This window comes from Conger conger, chromosome 5, assembly GCF_963514075.1.
Source record: "Conger conger chromosome 5, fConCon1.1, whole genome shotgun sequence".
Taxonomy (NCBI): domain Eukaryota; kingdom Metazoa; phylum Chordata; class Actinopteri; order Anguilliformes; family Congridae; genus Conger; species Conger conger.
In genome coordinates this window covers 17,982,762-18,006,493 of record NC_083764.1, presented here as the reverse complement: position 1 = coordinate 18,006,493, position 23,732 = coordinate 17,982,762, and the positions used below count along the sequence as shown (strand labels likewise).

Sequence of the window (23,732 nt, the reverse complement as noted above, 5' to 3'; positions counted from 1 at the left end):
GGTAATCCATTTATGACTGTATGCTCTTGTTACAGGCTCGTGCTAAATATCTAAATGTTGTTTGCCCCCCCCAATGTTCTCTAGGGTAAGCTGAATATTTGTATTGAGAGGAATTGCTTGGACGCGAAGGTCAGACCTTGCAAAACCTCTGTCACAATTCAACCATGTCTATCCCCCTTTAAGTTCAATGGAGCCATTGTCATCAGTAGCACGGTTGAGTTTAGGCTGCTGCAGATTAATCATACTGCAAAACCCTCAACCTCGACTGGGAAATATTTACCTATTAGGTGCTTTCTATTCAGTCAGTGAAACGGGTTCAGGAATGGGAGAAAGGACCATTCATTGTTTGCCCTTGTAAATATTTTGCGCGAACAGCGTAAGTGGCGCATGTAAATTGTATATTCAAAGCTTCCGCACAGCAAAAGGTAACGGAATTCATAACGTAATGAAATATTTTTATTTTTATATTAGAATTCACTACTCATATTTCTATGTTTTTACATGTAATTAAGTAACACTTGTTGTTATTACTTGTTTATTAAATGTTGTTATTAAGAAATATTTATAGAACATTAGAGAACGTGCTGCCAAGTTTGTAGACAAGCAAGTACAATACAATTCTAACTAGAAAAAACGGTGTTTCCTCGTTTTTCTTTTCGCTAATAAAACTAATGTTTCGCCTCAGGATGAGTTGTTTTGGCACAGTTGTGATCTTTGAGAGGCAGAGAGAGAGCAAGAGAAAGCGAGAGAGGGCGAGAGAGAGAGGCAGTCGGGAGAGAAAGGGTGAGCTGGGAGAGAGGGAGAAGATGAAGGAGTTTCCTTAATGTTGTGGAGGGATTCAGAGATCAATGAAGAGATAGTCCATTGAAAGCAGCTGAATGCCATGACAACTAGGAACAACCTCAGATTTATTCCAAACAGTTAGAACACATTGTACAGGGGCGTCAATCATCTATTCTTTCGCCCCTGAAATAAATGCAAAAACTGAGCCTGCACAAAAGCTTCCAACAGGAGCCGGACATTTGTCTACATTTCTCTCATTGTCTGCAGCTTAGCAATCGGTTTGTATTTGTGTTTGCCCTGGTTCGACCACCCAGGATGCCCAGAGGACTTGTTAAAAACGTGAAACATTGTCACCCGCGTCACATAGCCTATTGGACAGGAGGCAAGGTCGAAATGGGAATAAACTGATTTAAAAAAATAATGCAACCATTTCTTATTTAACAGATAGAGGAATTCATTCTGAAAGAAGAAAAATGAAGTCCCACCTGTACTGTGGGATGGTGTGTTTAACTTGAAAACAGCTATTCCAACCTCGTTCTTCTCTGCCTAAAAGATCAATGGAAATAATATCAATTGAATTCATTTCAAATTCATGAAACAATTAAAGTGGAGTTGGTGCGCTTTTTAACAAGATTAGTTCAAGCCAAAGAACGGCTAAACACCTAACTGACTTTTTACTCGCTCTCAAATGCACGCAATAGCAACTATTCGACGGGATCCCACTTTTAAACAGACGTGGACTTGCGTAGAAATATGCAACATATTGACAGTCTTTCTATGTACAATTTGTAAATTCAACATCTTTAATAAGCATTTGAAATCGTAATATTTGCTTCTGACCCATGTTTCAAAATCTATCCTCCGATTCATCAGCTGATTCATACCCTGCTGCTTTTTTTGTAGCCAATTTTGTGTGATTTATTCAACATATAAATCACATTGCAATTGTGCTTCTGTATTTTCTTCCTGAACGTGTGTGTGGGTTTTTACGTGAATGATTTGCCCAAAAGACCAACTATAATAATCCAGAGAGCTCATTGAGAAAAAGAACACTGTCTCTTGAAACAAACAAAAGTGATGACTTAATAGCTCGTTTCTACCCTTGTCCCTAAGCCTGAGTTAAAATATTGACCCAAGAGGTTTACTGAGCTCGGCCTTTTGCAATGAAAATAATTGTCTTTCTTTAAGACCATAGTTAAGCTTTTGATCAATGATCATTTGCTGAATTTTATTGCCATATTATTTAGTTTAACGTTAAATCTAAGGCTAATTATCGCAAACACCCATTGTGTCGAATGTGTTCAAACAAGCGTTCATGTAAACAGGGTACAACATTGGCTCTCCTCATTTTATAATGATTTGACACGTTATACCACTTATCATATTCAGAAGCGCCAATGGCAGAGATTCGGATCCCCCAAAACCCACAATTTCACGTCCGCAAACACAGTCTTCATCCACTTGACTCCATGGACCCGCCCACGTGTGGCCAACCCTTTACGTTTAGGACGCTTTTTGCCGCAGGTTCATATGCTAAGACCAACCTTATATGGACTGATCGGTCCGATAACTGATTGTTTCCCCCTTGGTATCCAGCAGTAGCACAGTACCCACGAACATCTCCATCATCTTGAACAGGCTTCCTGGATTTACGGAACTGAATCTTCCACTACTTTACCAGCCAATGGTTAGCAATTGCGCTCTAGGGTTTGCTGCAACTGTTCAATCTGAAAAAGCATTGCTCGGTCTGTTTCATAACCTCGGCTTTGAATCAGCTTTGTGTGCTTTGGAACATCGGATTCTCAAATTGGTGGCGCAACTTTCCTGCGCAAATTGCCACAGAATATGTCATTGACCAACACGAAGACGGGATTTTCTGTGAAGGACATTCTGGACCTCCCTGATACGAATGATGAAGACGGGTCTGTTACAGAGGATACAGAGGAGGATACGGAGGGATCAGAAGAAACAAAAACGCATGAAGTGTTAGAGCAAAGTCCCTTACAAAATGCTAGTAAACTGTCTTTAAAGAGTCCATTTTATGATGTGCGCGATAATCCTTATACAAGATGGCTTGCCACAACGGACAGCATTCAATATTCATGTAAGTGTCTTTTAAGAATCTAAAGTCCATTTACTTTTATGCCAAAGATAAATCGTTCATTGCTATATATTCCGACTTGGTATATGTTCCTAGCTATATTTCGACTTATTGGGGTTTCCATAGGGAGTCAATTGTAACGATTTGTAAGTATCTTTCATTGTTGATTTGGGGAGTTGAATCCCTGGGTGATCACAACAATAACGCCTAATGAATTTCTTACATTTATTTGCAACCATTAAAGCCCGTATCTACCAGATTATTTTAGCCACGTCGGTCTGCTTTAAGTGTTATTTGGTATCTTAATATTATCTTACAGTATTCTTCCAAATTCTTCGAAATGATCACGGTGAATTGAATAGGGAAATCTACAGAATCTTTCGTATCTACAAACGTCTATCAATCCTATAATGTGCATTTGTTATTACTCACACTTGATTATTATTTCATTTCGATAAAAGTTCCATCATAGTAAAGCCCATGTCCTTTCGGCAGGGCCATATAACATAATTACTAGACGACGTTCTCCCCTTAGCAATATTGCTTAGTACCATAATGAAAAATGGAGACATCATTCCAGGTATACGTGTAGACTGCTTATAAATAGCTGTACTGCATTTCGATGTACTGTATTTAGGACACTCAATTTTTACTCTTCAAACGGATTCTGACCCATTTCTTTATTTTTTGCATTTCATGCAGTACATGGTCTGTCAGCTAATTCTCGCCAGGACTTGTCTGCCAAATCACCCGAAGCTTCCGCTGACGAATCGCAAGACAACGACAAAGAAACTTCAAGCAACGCCAGTGACTCCTGCAAGAAGAGAAAAAGGAGGGTTTTGTTCTCCAAAGCTCAAACGTACGAACTTGAGCGGCGGTTCAGGCAACAGAGATACCTTTCGGCACCTGAGAGAGAACACCTTGCTAATTTGATCCGTCTGACGCCGACTCAGGTGAAAATATGGTTTCAGAACCATCGCTATAAAATGAAGAGAGCTCGGGCGGAGAAAGGGATGGAGATTATACACCTCCCTTCTCCACGGCGCGTGGCTATACCTGTCTTAGTCAAGGACGGTAAGCCTTGCCACTCCCATAAGGCTCAGGAACTGGCTTTTCAGACTGGGATCCCTCTCTCAGCGTACAGTGCCCATTCCCTCCAGCATATGCAATATAATGCGCATTACAGTTCTGCAACAATGGCACACTTTCCCACAGCGCATCACTTGGTGCAACAGTGGACTTGGTGAACTATTGAGGCGGCAAGGGGCTGCGTCATGAAAATTATAGGAAGGAAAAAAGAAAGTATTTGCATTTTGAAGTCTGAAAAAATATCTGCTATTTTATTTAGAAACTGATATTACAGAATGTTCGTCGTGAAAACTGGGTCCAGCCTATCACTAAGAATGTCAATACTCGTGTATTTTTTGGTAAATTATGCTAATGTATAATAGGTAGGCCTACGTTTTCTTTAATGTCACTCGTGTATCAAGCACGCGCAACACTTTAAAATTACAGCTATTTTTCTTTTATATTGAACTTAATTATTTATGGCCATGAATAAAACCCTGGCAAGTTTTAACTTGTTCTATTACTTTGTCTATTTTCTTTGTAAATACGTTGTTGTAATTGTTTTGTATTGAGAACCTTTTATGGAGTTAACCTGGATAACGATTACTCTCCCCCTTCATGAAAAATGAAACATAATATATGTTTCGGCAGAGATACACAATTCAGAGAGCAATTCATTTATCTAAGCGTACATAGAGACATATATTTTTTCAAATTTAGTTTCTTCTAAAATGTATTTCATAAATAAGCCAGTAACAAGAACAACAACCCTAATAATAATTATAATAGCCTATATTTTTCAGAAATTACCATTTGGCTAGGTGTCAAAAATTGACTTTAATATTTGATTACTAAAAATACCACATCCACGTTTTCACAGTATAGTTGGCTTGTAAACATTTATTTACAGTGTAAAAATAATAATATATATATATATATATATATATATATATATATATATATATATATATATATATATATATATATATATATATTATTATTCTTTTTTTAAGCGTACATCAAGCGTATTGGCGCATACTGTTGTATTGTTGTAGCTATAAATTTCTCTAAAATGAAGGGAAATCTATACCAATTTAATGGAAGGAGCCTTCTCCAGTTATGTTGCCTTTGTGTCCATGGTTAGCGAGTTAAAAGGCTTCCACTCTCATGTCCTCGATGTGTCGGCCAAAGGTTATAGGCCTACATCTAATGTGTGCATGTATTTGTCAAATAATTATGTGCACATTTTTTTCAAATTTTCCGGCATTTTTATTAGGCTATTATTTTAAGTAAAGTAGGAGATTGACACATCGTGCGGGCCTATTTAGACACTTAACCGCAAATCTTTGATTTTATACCGATTTCGATACGATATGTCTTAAATGAGAGAAAAACTAAATGTATTTTTGCGGATATTAATAAAATATTTTGGGATTCTGTTATATTGAATTATAATTGTAGAAAGGCCATAACAACAGGCAAAAAGGACGGAATGGAACGCAAGGAGTCTCGTGCACATTACAAGTAGTTTGGCCATATCAGTTAGCACAAGATGCACAGAAAATCTTGTGTGCTTGCCCAAGAAGTGGAGTCGTTGACAGCTAATCCCATATCACGAAGAAAACCATTAGCCTAAGGCTGACAAACGCGAGGATCTCAGAATACTGATCACACTGAATGATCACAGAAGGGGTTGTCTATTTGTAAAGGGGTTGTCTAAATGCTCAGAACTTGAACTGGAAACTATGTAAATACATTAAGCTGGGAAAATAAATTTGGCTACTGAATCTTACTTGTACTACCCAGCCCAAAAAACATTATACCATACTTCAAGCTAGGATTAGGCGTATAGGCGGTAAATTATTGAATTGCAACCAATGCATAATGTAACCGAGGTCAATTAAATTGAAACTGTTAAATTGATAGGACTGACTGAAACGTTTAAATAAAAATAAATAAAAACGCACCCACGCACGCACACAAAGTCATTCGTTACACGCTTTACAGTAGACATCACAAAAACATACAATGCAAGAGGCTGGTGGTTGTACATGTTGGGGGCATATACTTGTTTGAAGTGACAACGTGAGTGAACTGGGTGCACTGGCACGAAGGAGAGAGAGAGAATGAGAGAGGGAGCGAGAGAGACAGATAGTGAGAGAGAGAGAGAGAGAGAGAGAGAGAGAGAGAGAGAGAGAGAGAGAGAAGGAGAGAGAGAGAGTCAGTTTTGTCGTACTATTCATGTCCTTTATATTTGCCAATGCATCCCACATCCAGTAAGAAGAGGTATCCTTAGGTTTTGTCTTGCTCGTCAGTTGGTGCCATTGTGGTTCTTGTTGTATACGCTGTATTCCATATGGCCAGCTGGACCCGGGGAAGGAGAAAAGGATTTCTCACAAGACCCAAATTGTGCTCCGCTTTCAAATGCGCCATTGTTGTCTCTCAAAGAAAAACGAATTACAAATTCGTGCTATATCTATTCTGGAGAAAGAACCCCCATTCACAGATAACAGGGAGTCCTTCTTCCTTGATATAGCTATGCTAACAACAGTTCTGTCATTTCTCTTACTCTCTCTCTTTCTCCCCTCATGCTCTGCCTGCTGAAAGAGAATGATTATTGTCTGTTCACAACAATCTGCATCCATTGTGACACGCGCACAATTTTAGAACCGCTCATTTCAGGGTTTCTTATATCCTGTTTGTGTTGCTTGGTATGACCCTGGTGGCATATTTCACTGACGCGTCTCCTTGGAAAAAATGTTGTATATATCCATAGATACCAGACATGTCGTGTTATTTGGGTTCTTACACAACGTAACATTTTGACTCTGGTGGAGAACATTTTTATGCTGATATGTATATTTGCGCTTTTGTGTCAGATTTCCGTAATTATGGACAGTCATATATTATAGTAGCCTAAATTACAGAGTAATTCAAATTAGAATTAAATTAAGTTAAGTTGTTTACTTTTGTATTCATTGCCTATATTTAGAGTTGCCCAAAATAGCATTTAATACAGTGCAATGAAATCATTCCAGTGCCATTCATTTCATCTCGTGAAAACCAGAAAGCACATACAACATTCAGTCGTATATAATTACCGGTTGCAGAGAAAATAATGGATACATAATTATTGAGTGGTTCCTTGACACATTACATTCTTGCTAAGCTTAATCACTTTTCTGAGAAACTTTAAAGTAAGGGCATTTGGAACTCTTTTGTAAACCTGTACGAATGTCGTAAAATAAACGGGAATCACTGTACTTTAAAGGGATTTCGATTTAATGGGGGGGTAATGAGGTATTACCGCATGAGAGCCAGATTTTACTCACTTTTACTTCGGCATCGACTGCCAATTAAAGTGCCATTGAAAACACGGGTTGGATTTTTTACCCTGTAATATTTTTGTTAATGAACTTTGTGGCCACAAGGTGGAGGCAGAGGTCTTCTAAAGAGCCCGTCCGCTGTTTGTATATGGACATAATATTTAAACTTTTTTGTTTTTGGATGGGACACAGATACGTATATTTATTTCCTAAATATTGGCCTATATTTTAGCCTTAACTGAAGAGAAACATATTTATAGTTAGTGTAAAGTTGTAATACACATTTGTTGCTGTTGATGATGATGATGATGATTATTATTATTATTATTATTACTACTACTACTACTACTACTACTACTACTACTACTACTACTAGAGCATATCCAACTTTTTCCAAAACAGATTTTATACAATGCAGATTAATATTGAAATTAATATTGTCACATGGACAAAAGAGGAATCTGAGGTAGAAGGTTGATTTAGTATTTTAAGTGTCATTTTGAAAAGGCCTGGCAATGCTAGTAAATTGCTAGTACAGACCCTAGTAAAATGCTAGTATGTCTGTGTGTGGTTTCGCTGAGGATGTGCATATGTGTGCACTGTGAGCACAACCTCCTAACCTGTTTCCTGTCCTTCTGCAGAACATGTGCACCAAATGCGGGGTGCAGACCAACGTTCTGCATGTACTAGTAAAATGCTAGTAAAAATATTATTATTATTATTATTATTATTATTATTATTATTATTATTATTATTATTACAAACGACGGCTATCCAGTTACCATGTATTTCTCATACAACTTTAACTAAATACGGCGACAAAATGTCGTGTCCTGTAAAAAAAAGGCAATGTGCTGGTATGAAAACACATTTGCTGTTGGGCAAATGAAAGCACTGGAGTGTGATTTCAGCTATCAGGAATTTAGAATTTTTCATACACAGCAGGCTTGTCTATCATCTCTAGCAGGAATGTGGCATTTATTTAGTAGGCTAATCTTCTGATAAATAATATGTAATAATCCTTAGCAACAAAAAAATCATGATTACAATTGATAAATAAAGAAATAGATTATTTTATTATAATAATAAAATAATATTATATTCTGTGCACGTCGGGTCGAACAACGCCCCTTAGCTGTGATACAATTTCTATATCGCATAAATACACTACTAGCTCATGCCTGAAGGTGGCGCCAAAGTCGCAGGAATCGTACAGTATCACCATTCCTTTTTTTTATTCCTGTACATTTCCCACAACAGATGATTAATTGAGGTTAACATCTGACCCAAATCATTCCAACTGAAATCGATGAAATACACCCCTTTAGGTCAAGGTGTGAGGTGGCGTTTGTGCTATACACTCAGTGAGCACTTTATTAGGTATTTATTTGACATATTCTTTAGACGTATTGGTCTTCTGCTGCTGTAGCCTATCCACTTAGAAGTTTGAAGCTTTGTGTGTTTAGAGATGCTCTTCTGCATGCCACTGTTGTAACGGGTGGTTATTTGAGTTACTATAATCTTCCTGTCAGCTGTCTTCCTGTCTTCTTCTCTAACTTCTCTCATTAACAAGCTGTTTTTGCTCACTGGATGTTTTTTTTGTTTTTCGCACCATTCTCTGCAATTTCTAGAGTCTGCTGTGTGTGAAAATCCCAGGAGATCAGCAATTTCTGAGATACTCAAACCACCCTGTCATTCCACAGTCAAAATCACTTAGATCACATTTCTTTCTCATGCTGACATTTGGTCTGAAAAACAGCTGAACCTCTTGACCATGTCTGCATGCTTGTATGTATTTATTTGCTGCCACATGATTGGTTGATTAAATATTTGCATTAACAAGCTGGTGTACAGGTCTACCTAATAAAGTGGTCGCTGAGTGTACATTTTAATGCAGGCCCAGTTGTCATTGGGGGGCAAGGAGTTATGCTTTCTGGTGCAGGGTCCCAGTGGTCTTGGGGTCCCTCACCTTGAATGAAAAAAAGCCTTGTACTTTTCATAGACAAGGTCACCAATATGACTTTCTCACACTATTTCTGAAACCCTTATTGCTATTGATTGACCAATCCTTTCTATCATTATACATATACCCACCACCATCCACCTTATGCAGAAGACAAAGAAAACATAAATTATCCTTTTTTTCTTTTTTACTACAACTGAGAGTAAAATACCTACCGCCATCACGTCTATGAGCAGAAATTAGTTGCAGCAGAATTCAACACGGAGGATTGAGTATTTATAGTCGTCCCTCCAGGGAAAGCTCAGCAGAGCTTCAGCCAGGTAATGCCTGTGGAATTCTGAGTAAAAGAATGGGTTGGAGCGGATATGTAATGTGAAATCATTTTGAGAGCACAAGCCTTGTTCCTCAAATGAGGATTACTGAGTTAGCTGAAGTAAAACCTGGACCAACGGTCCCCCCTAGAACTAGGCATGTTTAATGATATAGCTTTGCTTAATGCTATTTGAGGGGTATTTTGGGGATGAGAACAATCTTAAACAATTGGTTCCAAGCATTTGTCAACACTGTGTTCACTTTGCCAAAACCTCATGCAGTACAACAGCAGTGTATGTGGACCTGAAGTATTTTTGAGTGAGAACATTTTTTTAATTATTTTCTCACTCAAGCACAACCAGCAGCATCTACAGCCCATTTTACAAATGTGTACATACTTTTAGGACGGTTAAATTTACATCCCAGCACCATACCACCATGCACCCTGCTCCTCCTGAATGGCAAGCAGGTGTGGGCATGGGAGTACTTGCATGGGAGACCTTCTGGGAAAACTAAGTTGCTGCTGGAGGTGGTGTTGGTGTGCCAGTAGGGGGCAATCTTCCCTCTGTTCAAATAAACCCCAAGGCCCCAGTGCAGTGATGGGGACACTATGCTGCACTATACACTCTTGACAAAGAGTAGGGTGTCCTGGCTAAATTCCCAACCTGGCTCTTTCAACCTGCCACCTAATCATCCCCTGAAATTGTTCTCTCCTCAGCTGATGGTTGGTTTGCATGGCTGGTTTAGAATGACTGCCGTAGCATCATCAGGTGGGAGCTGCACATTGGTGGGGGTTGAGGCGCTATGTAAATCCGTCAAACACACTCATGGCACTGTAAAGCGCTATATAAATGCAACTGCCTATCTAAAACATAAATGTTCAAAACATAAACAATAAAGGTGGAATGTCCTCCATCGCAAATACGTATTCAAATATATTCAAGACCCTATAATGGTTTTGGTGAATGTCAAAAAAATTAAGTTATGTCAACCACAGCTGATTCCCATCTCATTTGGAGACTTGGTGATTTCAGTCTCTTTACAGTAAAAAATGGGACATCTTTGGAATGATTTTTTAATGTAAAGATGGACCCAGATAGAGCTAGAGAAGTAGGTGACAGAGCACTGGCCTGGAGAGGGAGAGGGAGAAGGAGAGTGAGAGGGAGTAGGACAGTGAGAGGAGCATGCATGGTGGGAGAGAGGTTAGTCTGAGTGCAGCCAAACCTGGACTGCTCCACAGTGGCATCTACTGTGAGAATCTTCCAGCGAACCAACAGGTAAGATATTCATTCTGCAAAGGGTATCTGACTGCACTGCATATTAGACATAATCTATATATTTCTTATACTATCATCAATTTAAAAAAAACAATATATATATATACATGAGAAAAGCTAGATAGATTTTAAGTCATTGTGTTATGAGTGACACATTTTGGAGTAAACTATCATTGACATGCTGATGACAGTTGAACAAAGTTGTACATTATGCGATTTTCCTCCTTTATGACTCAACTATTGAAAATCTGCATGAATCTATAATTGGAATGATATTTACAGCGCAGATCATAATTATTTGGACAGTGGTACAATCTCAGTTTTTTTGGGGGTCTGTACCTTAGCACATCAGATTTTAAATGAAGCCATTCATATGATGTTTAAATACAGGCTGTCACCTTTGTGAGGGTATGTACGTCTATATTGGGTGATCTGTGTAGGAATTACATGCCTTGATACAGAGTCCTCCCATTTTAGGGGACCAAAAGTTTGTGGTCAGATTTTATAGTCAGATGTATTCAGTCGCTTCCTTGGAGCATCTAGTCTTGATTCTAGCTTTTAATTGCCCTTGTAGTCTGTTTTTGCCATTTCAAGGAAGCCTGAGGCTGAGAAATAAGAAACAGTCAGAAGGCATAGGCCAAACAGTAGGCTGACTGAAACAATCTGAAACATTAAGAAAGAGATCACTGGTGTAAGTGCTGTAATTCCTACATGCATTAAGCAGTTAATAGTATAAATATTATGAATCTCATATTTATTATCCTCAATGATTTTAGGATCTCTAACAAGTAACCTGACTTTGTTTCAATATATCAAAGGGCATGTACATTTGTAACTACATTTCCTGTACATTTCTTTGTTGAATGTTCTTTTCAGTGTGCAAAATGTAAAATGTATTCCAAGAAGTATTATGTCTATGCAATTTGCAGCAAGGGCAATGGCCATCCTTATGTGGCTGTTTGAGCTCTCAATCAGTTCAATGGTTTGTAAAGTAATTAAGTTTGCAGATCTTTCAGGCCTGCTTATTCAAGATCAGAAAACCTCGCTCCTGAATTATGGGATATGCTCAAAATACCATAACCTTAGCATGTGACTCAATAGAATATGAAACATTAAAATCATAAATAATGACTATGTCATATTTCAACACAATCGCTTCAGCAAATTCAGACATGAATAATTGATTTGATTTAGGTGGCCAATAAACCATGGCACAAAGTGTGGGATAGCCCTTTACAACTAGAGTGACAGTCATTCAAATGGTGAGATGTCACATAAACTGATAAGGAAACTAATCCAGTATGTCAGTTCTAATCATCTACCTTGTCCATGTAATCCAGAGTTAGCGGTTTAGGTTTTAACCATGTTTCAGCGATCATTAAAAAGTCAACATATCGAGTAGCGAGTCAGAAGGTTATTAACTAAAAAAAAGTATTGCTGGGAAGTGATCTTACAGTCAAAACCCGCAGTGTGAACTGTATGAACGTCATCAGAATTGCTACCAAATAATGAACAGCAATGAGATTATTTATATTTAAATGATGTGTGTAATAGCTTGTGAACTCAACACGCAATTATGCATTGTCTCAATATGCAAATCTAACGTGAAGTCGGTTGAATTTCCACCTGATGCTTAAACCCTCGTCTTAGAAACTAAATGGAAATCGCAACAGCGCAGAACGCCAATCACCAATATCGAGATAATAATTATGAGACCATCAGTGCACACACTTTGTTATGCGTTCCATCACATAGCAGGTCTTCTAGCAGGTTCCATCAATTGACACGTGTCCAGGGTTCATTAACAGTTAGAGAGAGAGATTCAGTCGGTATGACTGTCTCCATCGGACATCACTGCAATCTGACCAAAAGGAGACAGCAGTTTGGATGCTTGTCTGTGCTCTCCAAAATCCACAGAGATTTTGCAAACACGTAGTGCTGAGATGTGCTTGCAAATACAATACATTCCACATTGGGAGGAGAGAAAACCTGGTTAAAAAATACATTTTGTAGGCGCACAGTTCCACCACAATGCCTAGTGGGAGTTCAGTGTACTGAGTCACAATGAACTTATTGTACATTGGCATTGGAATTCAGCTCAGTATTCCATGTCAATACAGCAGACTGGTTTTCCATCATTATTGAGGAATTTCAAGCTCCATAATAATTTTAGCATTCGATGTCACTGAACTGTAAATGCAAATATGAAAAGCCCAGCAACAGCTTCACACCAAAAACATATCAAGTTTGAATCCTGGCTGGGGCCTTTCTGGGGGGTGGTTTACATGTTCTCCCTGTGTCCAGTTTCCTTCCACAGTCCAAAGATTGGAGACTCTAAATTGCCAATAGATATAAATATGTGATATATGAATGGTGTAGGGGGGCCTGCAATGCGATCTGTCCAGAGTGTATTCCTGCCTCTTGCCCTTTGCATGCTGGGATAGGCTCCATCCTCCCTGCTTCCCAAAGCTCTGACCGGGAATACACAGTTTAGAAAATGGATAGATGTACAGTGCAGTCCGTATTTGTTTAGACAATGGTACAGTTTCTGTTCTTTTGTCTCTGTACCCTAGCACATTGGATTTTAAATTAATATTACACTCACTATACACTCAGTGAGCACTTTATTAGCACATTTTTTTGTTTATTACACCTACTTATTCATGCGATTATCTAATCAGCCAATTGTGTGGCAGCATTGCAATGCATACAGTCACGTAGATACGGGGTCAGGAGCTTCAGTTAATGTTCACATCAACCATCAGAATGGGGAAAAATGTGGAATGACCGTGGAATGATTGTTACTGGCAGACAGGGTGGTTTGAGTATCTGCTGATCTCCTGGGATTTTCATGCACACTAGACTCTAGAGTTTGCGAAGAATGGTGCAAAAACATTTTAAAAATCCAGTGAGCAGCAGTTCTGCAGACAGAAATGCCTTGTTAATGAGAGAGGTGAGAGGAGAATGGTCAAACTGGTCAAAGCAGACAGGAAGGTAACAGTAACAGTTAATGTTCACTCTATACAATATACAGTTTATTGCAGGATCTGTCAATTAATCATTGTGTCCTCTTTGGGGCCATGTTTTCATTAGGGCTGATTAATTTAATTTCCTGTCTTTCGTGGCTTTCAGCAAATGCAAACATTTTACTTAAAACATAGTTTTTTGTGACTAATATGTTAAAGTACAGACTGTCACATTTAATTAGAGGGTATGTACATCCATTTTTATAGAAGAATTACATCCCATTTTATACATCTAATTTAGGTTTAAGTTATTTTGGACCATTGGGTGTAATCAATCGCTTCCTTAGTGCATGTATCAGAAAGCTTTCAGGATCTAGTTTCTAGGCTTTTGATTGCATTCTGGTCCTTATACCGACAAATGCAATAACAGACTCCAAAGGCAATCAAAAACCTAGAAGCAAGACTGAAAGCTTTCTTATACCTGCACTAAGGAAGCAATTGATTGCACCTGACTAATCAGAAAGAGCTGAGAAGCAACCGTCCAATTACTTTTGGTCCCATAAAAGGGGGCGATGTATATAAAGGGATGTAATTCCTACACCGATCATCTGATACTGTATGGATACAAATGCCTTAATATTAAAGGGAACAGTCCATACTTTTACCTAATATTCATCATTTCATTTAAAATCCAATGTGCTGGAGTACAGAGCCAAAATAACCAAAATTGTATCACTGCGCTGTATATATATATCCTGTAAACTGTAGGGGAAAATTCACAGAACTAAAGATCTCCCTCCTAAAAGCATGATAAACAATGTGAATTTTCCCCTACAAAACCTGGGACCGTTGTCATTTTATTAACTATATTTCACATTCACTAACTACTAGGTCAATAAAACGGTTGCCAATATTAATCTGTTCATGCTGAAAATAAATGCCATTAAAAGCACATGGCCCTCTCTTTACCACACTGTATTAGCTAAAACAAATGATGAGATAATATTAACTAATGGAAAGCACTACTGCATTTCAACTTTCGGCTTTAGCACTGTACATTACCGTGTCAACAACACTGCTCTTCCATAGGTGTTTCAGTGTTCACAATGTAAGGATTGAGCCAGTGGTTATATCACGGTGGAGGAGTTCGGCAGTGATGCAGCCAGCAGGGCTGTGGATTAGCTTCCCTCAGGCCTGTCTGGGAATGCTTCTTCCGGTGCTGGTGCTCTTAGGCCACTCTGTCAGAGGTCTTACATGGATGCCCGCCTTTGCTTTCACAAGAGCTCTTCAGCACGGAGCGGGTAGACAGTCTGGATCCACACAACCATCACAACTGACAGTGACTGCAGCTTGGCTGAACTGTTTATCTTAGCGCTGATCTCACCATGCCATTTGTATGAAACTCCTGAGAGGATGTTTGTCAGCACAAGGGCTCTGAACTGTTCATGCGTCTTTTTTTGTTTAAATTCATAATTCATTCATTTCTTTATTACAGCATAGGATTTACGTATACTTGATTTGGGCCCGGTAATGCTGTAAGTAGAACATGAGGACTCTCTGAGACTCTAAGAGTTGTGCAGTGGGCTCCGGAATGAATATAAATGTAGAAAAACGCTGCATACAATAAACAACATTGATAATGATGTATATTTTCTGTTCAAATCTAATTTTTTTCTGACAACCACAGGTGCCAAAATGATTGCCACCCCTAAAAATTATTGTAAATAAAATCAAAGTGAAATTGGCAATACAATTTTACTTTTATTTAGTTAATCTCAGTGTAAAGGAATTAATATGATTCATGTAAAAATTGGTTCAATGTGTTTTCTAATAACTGACCATGGTGTAGATAAACAATAAGGGAGCAACAAGACTGAATTAGCATCCTTTGTCTCATACTATAGCATTTCACAGTGTTGCTGGAAAATGTGCTTTGGACTCACCATTTGATGTCACAATGAATTATATGTACATTTGTGTAATCATGCAATCCCATGTTTATTCAAAATTGATTAAGTGTGTTAGCAATAGTACAGGCACTGGATTAATTTTTTACATGGTACAATATTAATCTTGGCCTCAGGGTTTCAAAGTTCCAACCTTTATTTACACACAGAAATACAGGAAGTAGTTCAAAGTGTTTATCGGCGTTGACAGTACGTTCGTCATCTTTTAGCCTTCCGTTCAGTTCATCTTTTAACCTTCTTGTTGCTGGTGGTTAAACCCCGTCACAAAGAGAGGGAGCAGGGTTGCTTCGCCTGCGCTGTGAGTCACTGCTGCCTCTTGAGTGAAGTGGACGTCGGCGTGTCCTTCAGAGGTGAATAATGTGGTCCCAACGAACGACCGGGACCAGTGCAAGAGGTCAGAGGTCGAGGGTGGCAGACCCGGTCTGTCCGAAAAGGTGTCCGGGGACATACCATGCTTCAGTGGCTGCTGGTAGGTGTCTGCCCTGGGGGGCGATGTCCAACAGGGCTCCCGGTACACTGTCAACCCTCCCCAAGTGCTCTTGGACAGGAGCTGTTTATCCTGCAGATATTCATAACTAGAACACAAAACCAGACCCTTTCACAAATAAAGAATGGAATTAATAGGACAGAACAGGGTAAAGTAAAGCACTAAATTAGTGGCATTGTTAAAGTGGTGGCTTTTAAAAAAAAAAATCTATAGTCTATCATCCATATTGAGCATTGTTTTATTATGTAACCACTGCTTTGGCAACAACTAGTGTCGATATTTGGCCAATAAAAACACTTCGGACCTGGGGCCAAATATGCAATTGTTTTCAATTCAAATACTTTTCTACGCTTTACTGGGCTTGTATGGCATATTGGAACCTAAGAAATACTCAGAAAGTGCAATCCCTGCCTTCTGGTTCTCTCGGTTGGCTCAGTTACACCAGGCAAGATCAGTGGAGTACAGAAAAAGTACTTGAACCCAAAACAATTTCACCCAGGTCTGTAGTGGAGAGAGGTATAGGTGAAACCAGGGACTGGAGAAAAATATAGATTTACAGAGAGTGGGAGTACTTGCCACAGATGCGTGTAAGTACGGGGCGCCACAAAACAACAGCAAGCCTGAGAAACAGAAGCAGCTTTAAAGGGGAATGCGCAATGCTGAGGTTAGTAATAAGGGAGCTCACTGCACCAGAAATGGTTGCAGGGTAAGATGCTGTGACATACCAGCTTCTTCACAAAGACTGGAATGTGAAGGAAATCTGGGGTCAGACACAGGTTCGGTCTGACACACCGAGGGATAAACGTGGCTGCATTTGATCTCGGCAAGGAAAATTTCATCACAAGAGCAGTGTATCATCCCCTGTGCTTTACCCGACGCGTACAGGTTGAACCCACTCCAACTTAGTGTCAGCACCACATTCTGGGAACAAAGCAAAGCCGAATTACTGCATCAATAGTGAACGCCTATCTTTTGTGCCTCCTGTCTTTCAGCGTTTCATGTCCCCGGCTTGAGTTGCCTGACGTGATGAAACCAATTTTCTCAAGTTTCCCTCACAGATTGATAGACGTCCAAGACGAAAAATCTATTACGTTTCGAGAGTTTAAGTGTTTATACGGTCGGCTAAATGAATCGTAACGTACGCTTCAGAAAGTGAGGCAGAGAAATCAATTTGACCGAGATGCCAACACAGCGAACTGCCACTTGGCCTCCAAGTTTGATAATGACAAATCACTGCATGTTTGAGACGGATCTCAATCAGAAAAGTTTACGCTGCAACAGCCAGGCAAGTGCCCTGAAACAACATGCACTCTTTTTCTAGTACTGATGAGATTGGTCTGCAATAATGTGTGTGTCTGGCACTTTTCTTATTTTTCTTCATTTTGTGAGATACATTAGAACATTTAGATGGACGAAGATGGTTTTGTTTTAAGGCAATTTATAATCAGCCTAGTTCTTTGTTTTTATGAAAAATATTCCATTTAAATTCTTACTTGTAATACTCATGTTTATTCCAATATGTCAATATGTAGTTGCTATACATTTTATGGATGCATTGTATGGTATTTCTGTTGATAACCCTCTTGTATCTGTTCTGTAATTATATGATAATTACTTAATTTGCATTTGCCCGTTGTTCTATCACTGATATTCAGCAATATCAATAACTATCTGACAAAAAAATTGATTGTCTCATGTTTGTGAATTTCTAATTTGAAAAAATTCAAGTTGGGTTTGAAGAATATGGAGACTATTATAATATTGCATTATAATTTAAAATATGTAAAACAATAACATTTGGTTTGATGGTTTCATTTTGTGTCAAACAGCTCTTGGTGAATTTTATCCACTGCAGCAGAAGGAAAAACTATAAAAAATAAGATATGCCAAACACAAAACCTCACAGTCAAAGGGAACAGAACTCCACACTCCAAAGTATGAATGCATGTATAAGTACACAGCTGACAAAAAAATAAAGAATAACTTTTTTATTTAATGTTAGGTTTACTGTCTTCCTCGGCCTATTTTATATATGGCCATTTATTGATATTACCTATGTCATAAGCATATTACCAGATGATATTACCTATGTCACAAGGATATTTCCTATTGATATTATCTATGCCATAAGGATATTACCTATGTCATAAGGATATTACCAATTGATATTACCTGTGACATCAGGATATTCCCTATTGAATTTACTTATGTCATAAGGATATTATCTATTGATATTACCTTTATCATAAGGATATTACCAATTGATATGACCTTTATCATAAGGATATTTCCTATTATTACCTATGTCATAAGGATATTACTAATTGATATTACCTAGGTCATAAGGATATTACCAATTCATTTTACTTATGTCATAATGATATTACCTATTGATATTATCTATGACAAAAGGATATTACCCATGTCATAAGAATATTTCCTATTGATATTATCTATGAAAAAATGATATTACCTACGTCATAAGGACATTTCCTATTGATATTATCTGTGACAAAAGGATATTATCTAGTTCATAATGTATACCATCAGGACATGTCTGGCACCACTAGCACGAAGGCCTTGTTTTGACTACATTCATATGAGAAATATGCAGTAATTGTGTATTTTTGTTTCTATATCACCATTTATTGATATTACGTACGTCATAAGGATAATACCAATTGATTTTACTTATGTCATAAAGATATTGCCTATTGATATTGCCTACATATGTCATAAGGATATTACCAATTGATATTACCTATGTCATAAGAATATTACCTATTGATACCACATACAGATGTCATAAATATATTACCAATTGATATTACCTATGTCATAAGAATATTACCTATTGATACCACATACAGATGTCATAAATATATTATGACCTATGTCATAAGAATATTGCCTATTGATATTACCGATGTCATATGGATATTTCCTATTGATATTATCTATGATAAAACAATATTACCTAGGTCAGCAGGATATTGCCTACAGTATGTCAAAAGGACACATCTGGCACCATTACCACTAGGGCTGAAGATGCCTGTGTTCTCTATACAATATCCCCTCATATGCATGTCCTCAAAATATGCGATTTGCAAGGGCGTGAGCGCATGGTCCTCTGAATATTAAAAAGGTTACCCATTGAACACCTGATCCACCTCTATACTCGCTAATCTTTTTTTTTTTGTATTTGCAATAATGAATATAAATGATGGTTCTTCATCAAACATGCAAAGGTTTTACTGAACATAATTTTTTATCTTGGCCTATCCTGTCATCAAAATGTTCAATTTGGAGGAACTTGTGTTCACTAATAGCGGAGTTAATAAAATTACATGTAGAGAGAGAGAGAGAGAGAGAGAGAGAGAGAGAGAGAGAGAGAGAGAGAGAGAGAGAGAGAGAGAGAGAGAGAGAGAGAGAGAGAGAGAGAGAGAGAGAGAGAGAGAGAGAGAGAGAGAGAGAGAGAGAGAGAGAGAGAGAGAGAGAGAGAGAGAGAGAGATTGTGCTCATATTTTCTTTTATGTGTGTATAGGTGGGACATTTACATTCATGTACTAGTTATTTAAGAGATAAGCCGTGTATCTCTCATATTAATCAGAGTAGCCTTTCAATGGGATATGTTGTGTGCTAGACCTCCATCTGCCTCCTGGGTATGACAGCATTCTGTTGTTCTGTGAAGGAAAGCAGAGCACAGCAGTGAAGGCACCTCGGCGTGAACTCAGCACTTTCACGTTAAGCAGCTAGTAAATTTTGGAAAAGAGCAATTCAAACGAACACATTCCATAATCAATATCACAACAAAATATTTGCGGGAGTTGTGAGACAGGAAGTCACATGACACACGACTATGCAGATTGGACACTCACCGCAAACTCACTCCCTTTACATGGTAGTTTGGGCAGTAATTTTATTGAATGTTTGTACAAATGTAGTTACCTTGCGGGAGAGGTGAGCATTGATATTTAACGAGAACTATAGTGCATTTACACAGTGCACTAAAAAAGCCAACTGACATATTAATTAATTCAGGTTATCTTTTCATGGTATTAAGGAACCATTTGTTACATGTACATTTGTGCTGATGTGGCTTTAATTGAAAAACCATTCGATAGATTAATCTACATTCTGCTGGTATTGGGCTAAATTAATTTCACGTAACTTGTCAATAGAGTACCTTTTGGCAGCATTCTATGCTTGCAATATTATGAGGGTAACATAATTGTTAAACCTGTAACACCATTTGTGCTGACGTTATTAAACAACATGTTGAGATACTCTCACCTGTAAAAGTGTAATGGTAAATTCAGTTAGCTTTACCCTGAACAACTGCCTTTGATGAGCCATATAGCTATTGTTGTCCTATTCATCAACAGGCCAAAGATTTTCTATTCTTCGAAGATACTAGAGAGAGAAGAGAAGAAAGACTGCAGTACTTAATTGCTTCTTTCTAATAATATGTATGTACCAGATATGAAATGACATTCCTCAGTATTTCCCATCTCAGTGTATTGACATTTGAGTTAATGATGAACATTATACTCCACGAAAGGGTTAAAACCATGGGAATTGTGGAAATGGAAACTGGTAAACTCATCTTGGCACAGAGGCTGCCACTTGCTTTTTGAGAAAGCTTCCATGAACTTTCAGCTTAGGAATGCCTCAGTTTTGGTCACACCTTTTCCCGTTTTCTGTATTTTTCCTTATTCTAATAAACATGCAAGTCCTTATGACCACATTAAAAAAAAATTTTTAATGTAAATGTTCAACCTTATATAATTTTGAGTGGACTTCAATACAGGACAAAGGTACAGGACAAAGCAGCAAAATGAACACTGAAATACTTTAACTGTAGAGGCATCTATTGTCAACTGATATGGCAAAAACACACCTTTTAATGCCACCTTGATGGTTTCCAACTCAGATTCTGTTTTATTGTTCAGTGAATCTGTTTGTGCTGAGCCGCACCAGGTTAGATGTTAGAGCATTGCAGCCATCTTTGTCATTGAATTGTGTAATAGCGTTGCCTGAAATATCGCTAGATGCCAATTTCATAAATGCAAAAGCCAGAACACTCGACCAGACGCCTCATTGAAATTCAGCATTTGTTAACCTTCATTGTTCGATTGTGAAACATTTCATAGCAAGCTCTCTTCATCCCTGTGAGCTGGGAGTGTAACTAAGTCCTGGCGAAGTTTGGGCCTCTCAGCACAGCACCTGGCTTCAAGTGAGTACATGAACGCCAGGAGAAGGCACTAAAGGCCTTTCGGCCATGATCTTCTTGCGGTGAAAATGTGCGCGGTTTTTGCGAACAAGCACGAGAGGGACAATTCAGTATTCAGAAAAACGGTCACATTCAGAAACCACCCAACAGCCACCGCACACACTCACACTATAAATAAAGATTAAGCAAACAAATAAATAGTGAAAATTGCTTCACAAACGTGAAATTATGTCAAGCTTTCTATTGGCATATTTTGAGAAAAAGTCCTGCGGTTGTAGAATAAACCTCGTCATTACTACGGCCTCGAATATCAGGGGAAGCTCTAATGCATGATGTGCAAATTAGATTGAGTTAACATGATTGCCATACTTATTACTACACTGGAATCCAATTTATGGCAATAATTAGAGAAATTCAAGATTCAAGTTTTACAGATCAAGTTAAAGAAAAGCCTTATAGAGACATTAATTACTAGCTGGAAAAAAAGGCATTAAATTGTTCTTCTGCCTTTTCACAAATGCCCTTACGCATTCATGGAGATATCTTGCAATATACTACAAACAAGGACACCTCACAAAATGGCACTGCAGTCATTATTTTCAGTTTTGCAAATGGCACATAGAAATGACAGTGTTTCCTGTACCATTTTGATCCTGAAAGGGAGGGCAAAATTGAATCTAAGGACTAAATTCTTTTAATTTAGTTATATTGTGCTTTGAAAATTACTGCTGGGTGATAAGATTAAATTGCAGCTAGATAATATCATATCCTATTTTCTAGTACTTATGAAATGGTAGGGAAATTATCTTTGGTAGGTACCCCTAAAGCATCTTGTTTCCTTATTATTTTATATTAAAAGTTATATTACTTATTTGTTTTACCTTACAGTGGACATTTAGACAGTATCTGAAGTCAATTGTTATTGCTGTGTACTTAGTTCTGCTGTTACTGGATACTGGACTGCACTATTTAATGGACTGGACTGCTATTTGTACAATAACACAGTTCCCAAATATGTGATTTTAGTAGTGTTTCCTCGATTACACTTTCTATTGTACACAGAAAAGCCCACTAAAAACGAGGCACATCTGGCAGTTACTATGAGTTTTATGAATATGGTTTGCCAAATATGCGAAAGAAAATCCAAAGAATATCCCCCATCTAATCCTGAAAATAGATGATTCATTGTAAAGATATAGCCTAAGGAAAACTCTAAGAAATACAAAAGAAGTACTACACCTATAGTGAAACAATGGAAAAATAAATAAACAAATATGTGCACAATAGCCTACATAAGAGACTATGATTAATTGTTGTCGTATTGCTGTGACATTGTAGGACCAAATTGCAATCTTTGCTGTATATTTGTATCATATTCTGTTCATACAGCCCATTTTGTTTTTATTTATTCAAATTTCTCTATTTTCTATGAGGTAAGCAAACAATCTGGCTAATGTAAATGTAAATAGCCAATTTGACTTGAATATTTAGGCGTGCTATATTTTACATCATTTTGAAACTCCTTTCGGAATTAGCCTAAACAGTATATTTTTTCCCCATTTAGATGCGACCATTAATGGCTATTATGGGTGAAATATAGTCTAGGGTTGCATTTCAAAGTTGAGTTTATCAGCAGAACACAATTAGCCTACAGATGCATTTAGATCCATGAATTCCGACAAAATAGGCTAATTCCATAACCGGAGAATAAAATGAAATAAAGGGAAATTGACTTAGCGAAATTAACCCTTAGACATGTAATATTTTCACACTACGGCCTACAGTCTGTTGCCTGCTGTATATCCGCCTAAATTCGCATTAAATATCCGTAACCCGCTTGTTAAGCAATTTTCTGGATTGACTGTGATGAACAAGTACAGCATTTACTGATGTAAATAACTGACAGAAAACATGTGCTCATTATTGCTCAGAAAAACAATAATTGCTATAAAAATGGAGGAAACCACAGTCAGTTGCATATCTCTCATAATCTGAGAAATATAACTAGACCTATAATCACATAATTTGAGATATATGTATAATATGTTTGTATTTCTAGCTGTAATATTAATCAAAGTTCATGTTGGAAAAGACAAGGGCCTGTCTTCAGGTCAGTTTGAGTTGTCATGCCTACAGATTGCTCTCCCATGGTTTGATACACAAAGTTGTTTGCCTAGATCTAAGTATACCTATTAAAACTGTTATACAAACATAAAAATAAAGTAAATAAAGCAAATAAAGTATAATAA

General features: G+C 37.8%; 1 protein-coding gene across 1 annotated transcript; it reads left to right on the top strand.

Moving 5' to 3' along the window:
• The first annotated feature begins 2,538 nt into the window (after positions 1 to 2,538).
• LOC133129653 (homeobox protein Nkx-2.2a-like) lies at positions 2,539 to 4,391 on the top strand. Its single transcript, XM_061243885.1, has 2 exons — positions 2,539 to 2,887; positions 3,587 to 4,391. The coding sequence occupies exons 1-2, from the start codon at positions 2,629 to 2,631 to the stop codon at positions 4,129 to 4,131; spliced, it is 804 nt and encodes a 267-aa protein (XP_061099869.1). The 5' UTR covers positions 2,539 to 2,628; the 3' UTR covers positions 4,132 to 4,391.
• Positions 4,392 to 23,732: the final 19,341 nt, after the last annotated feature.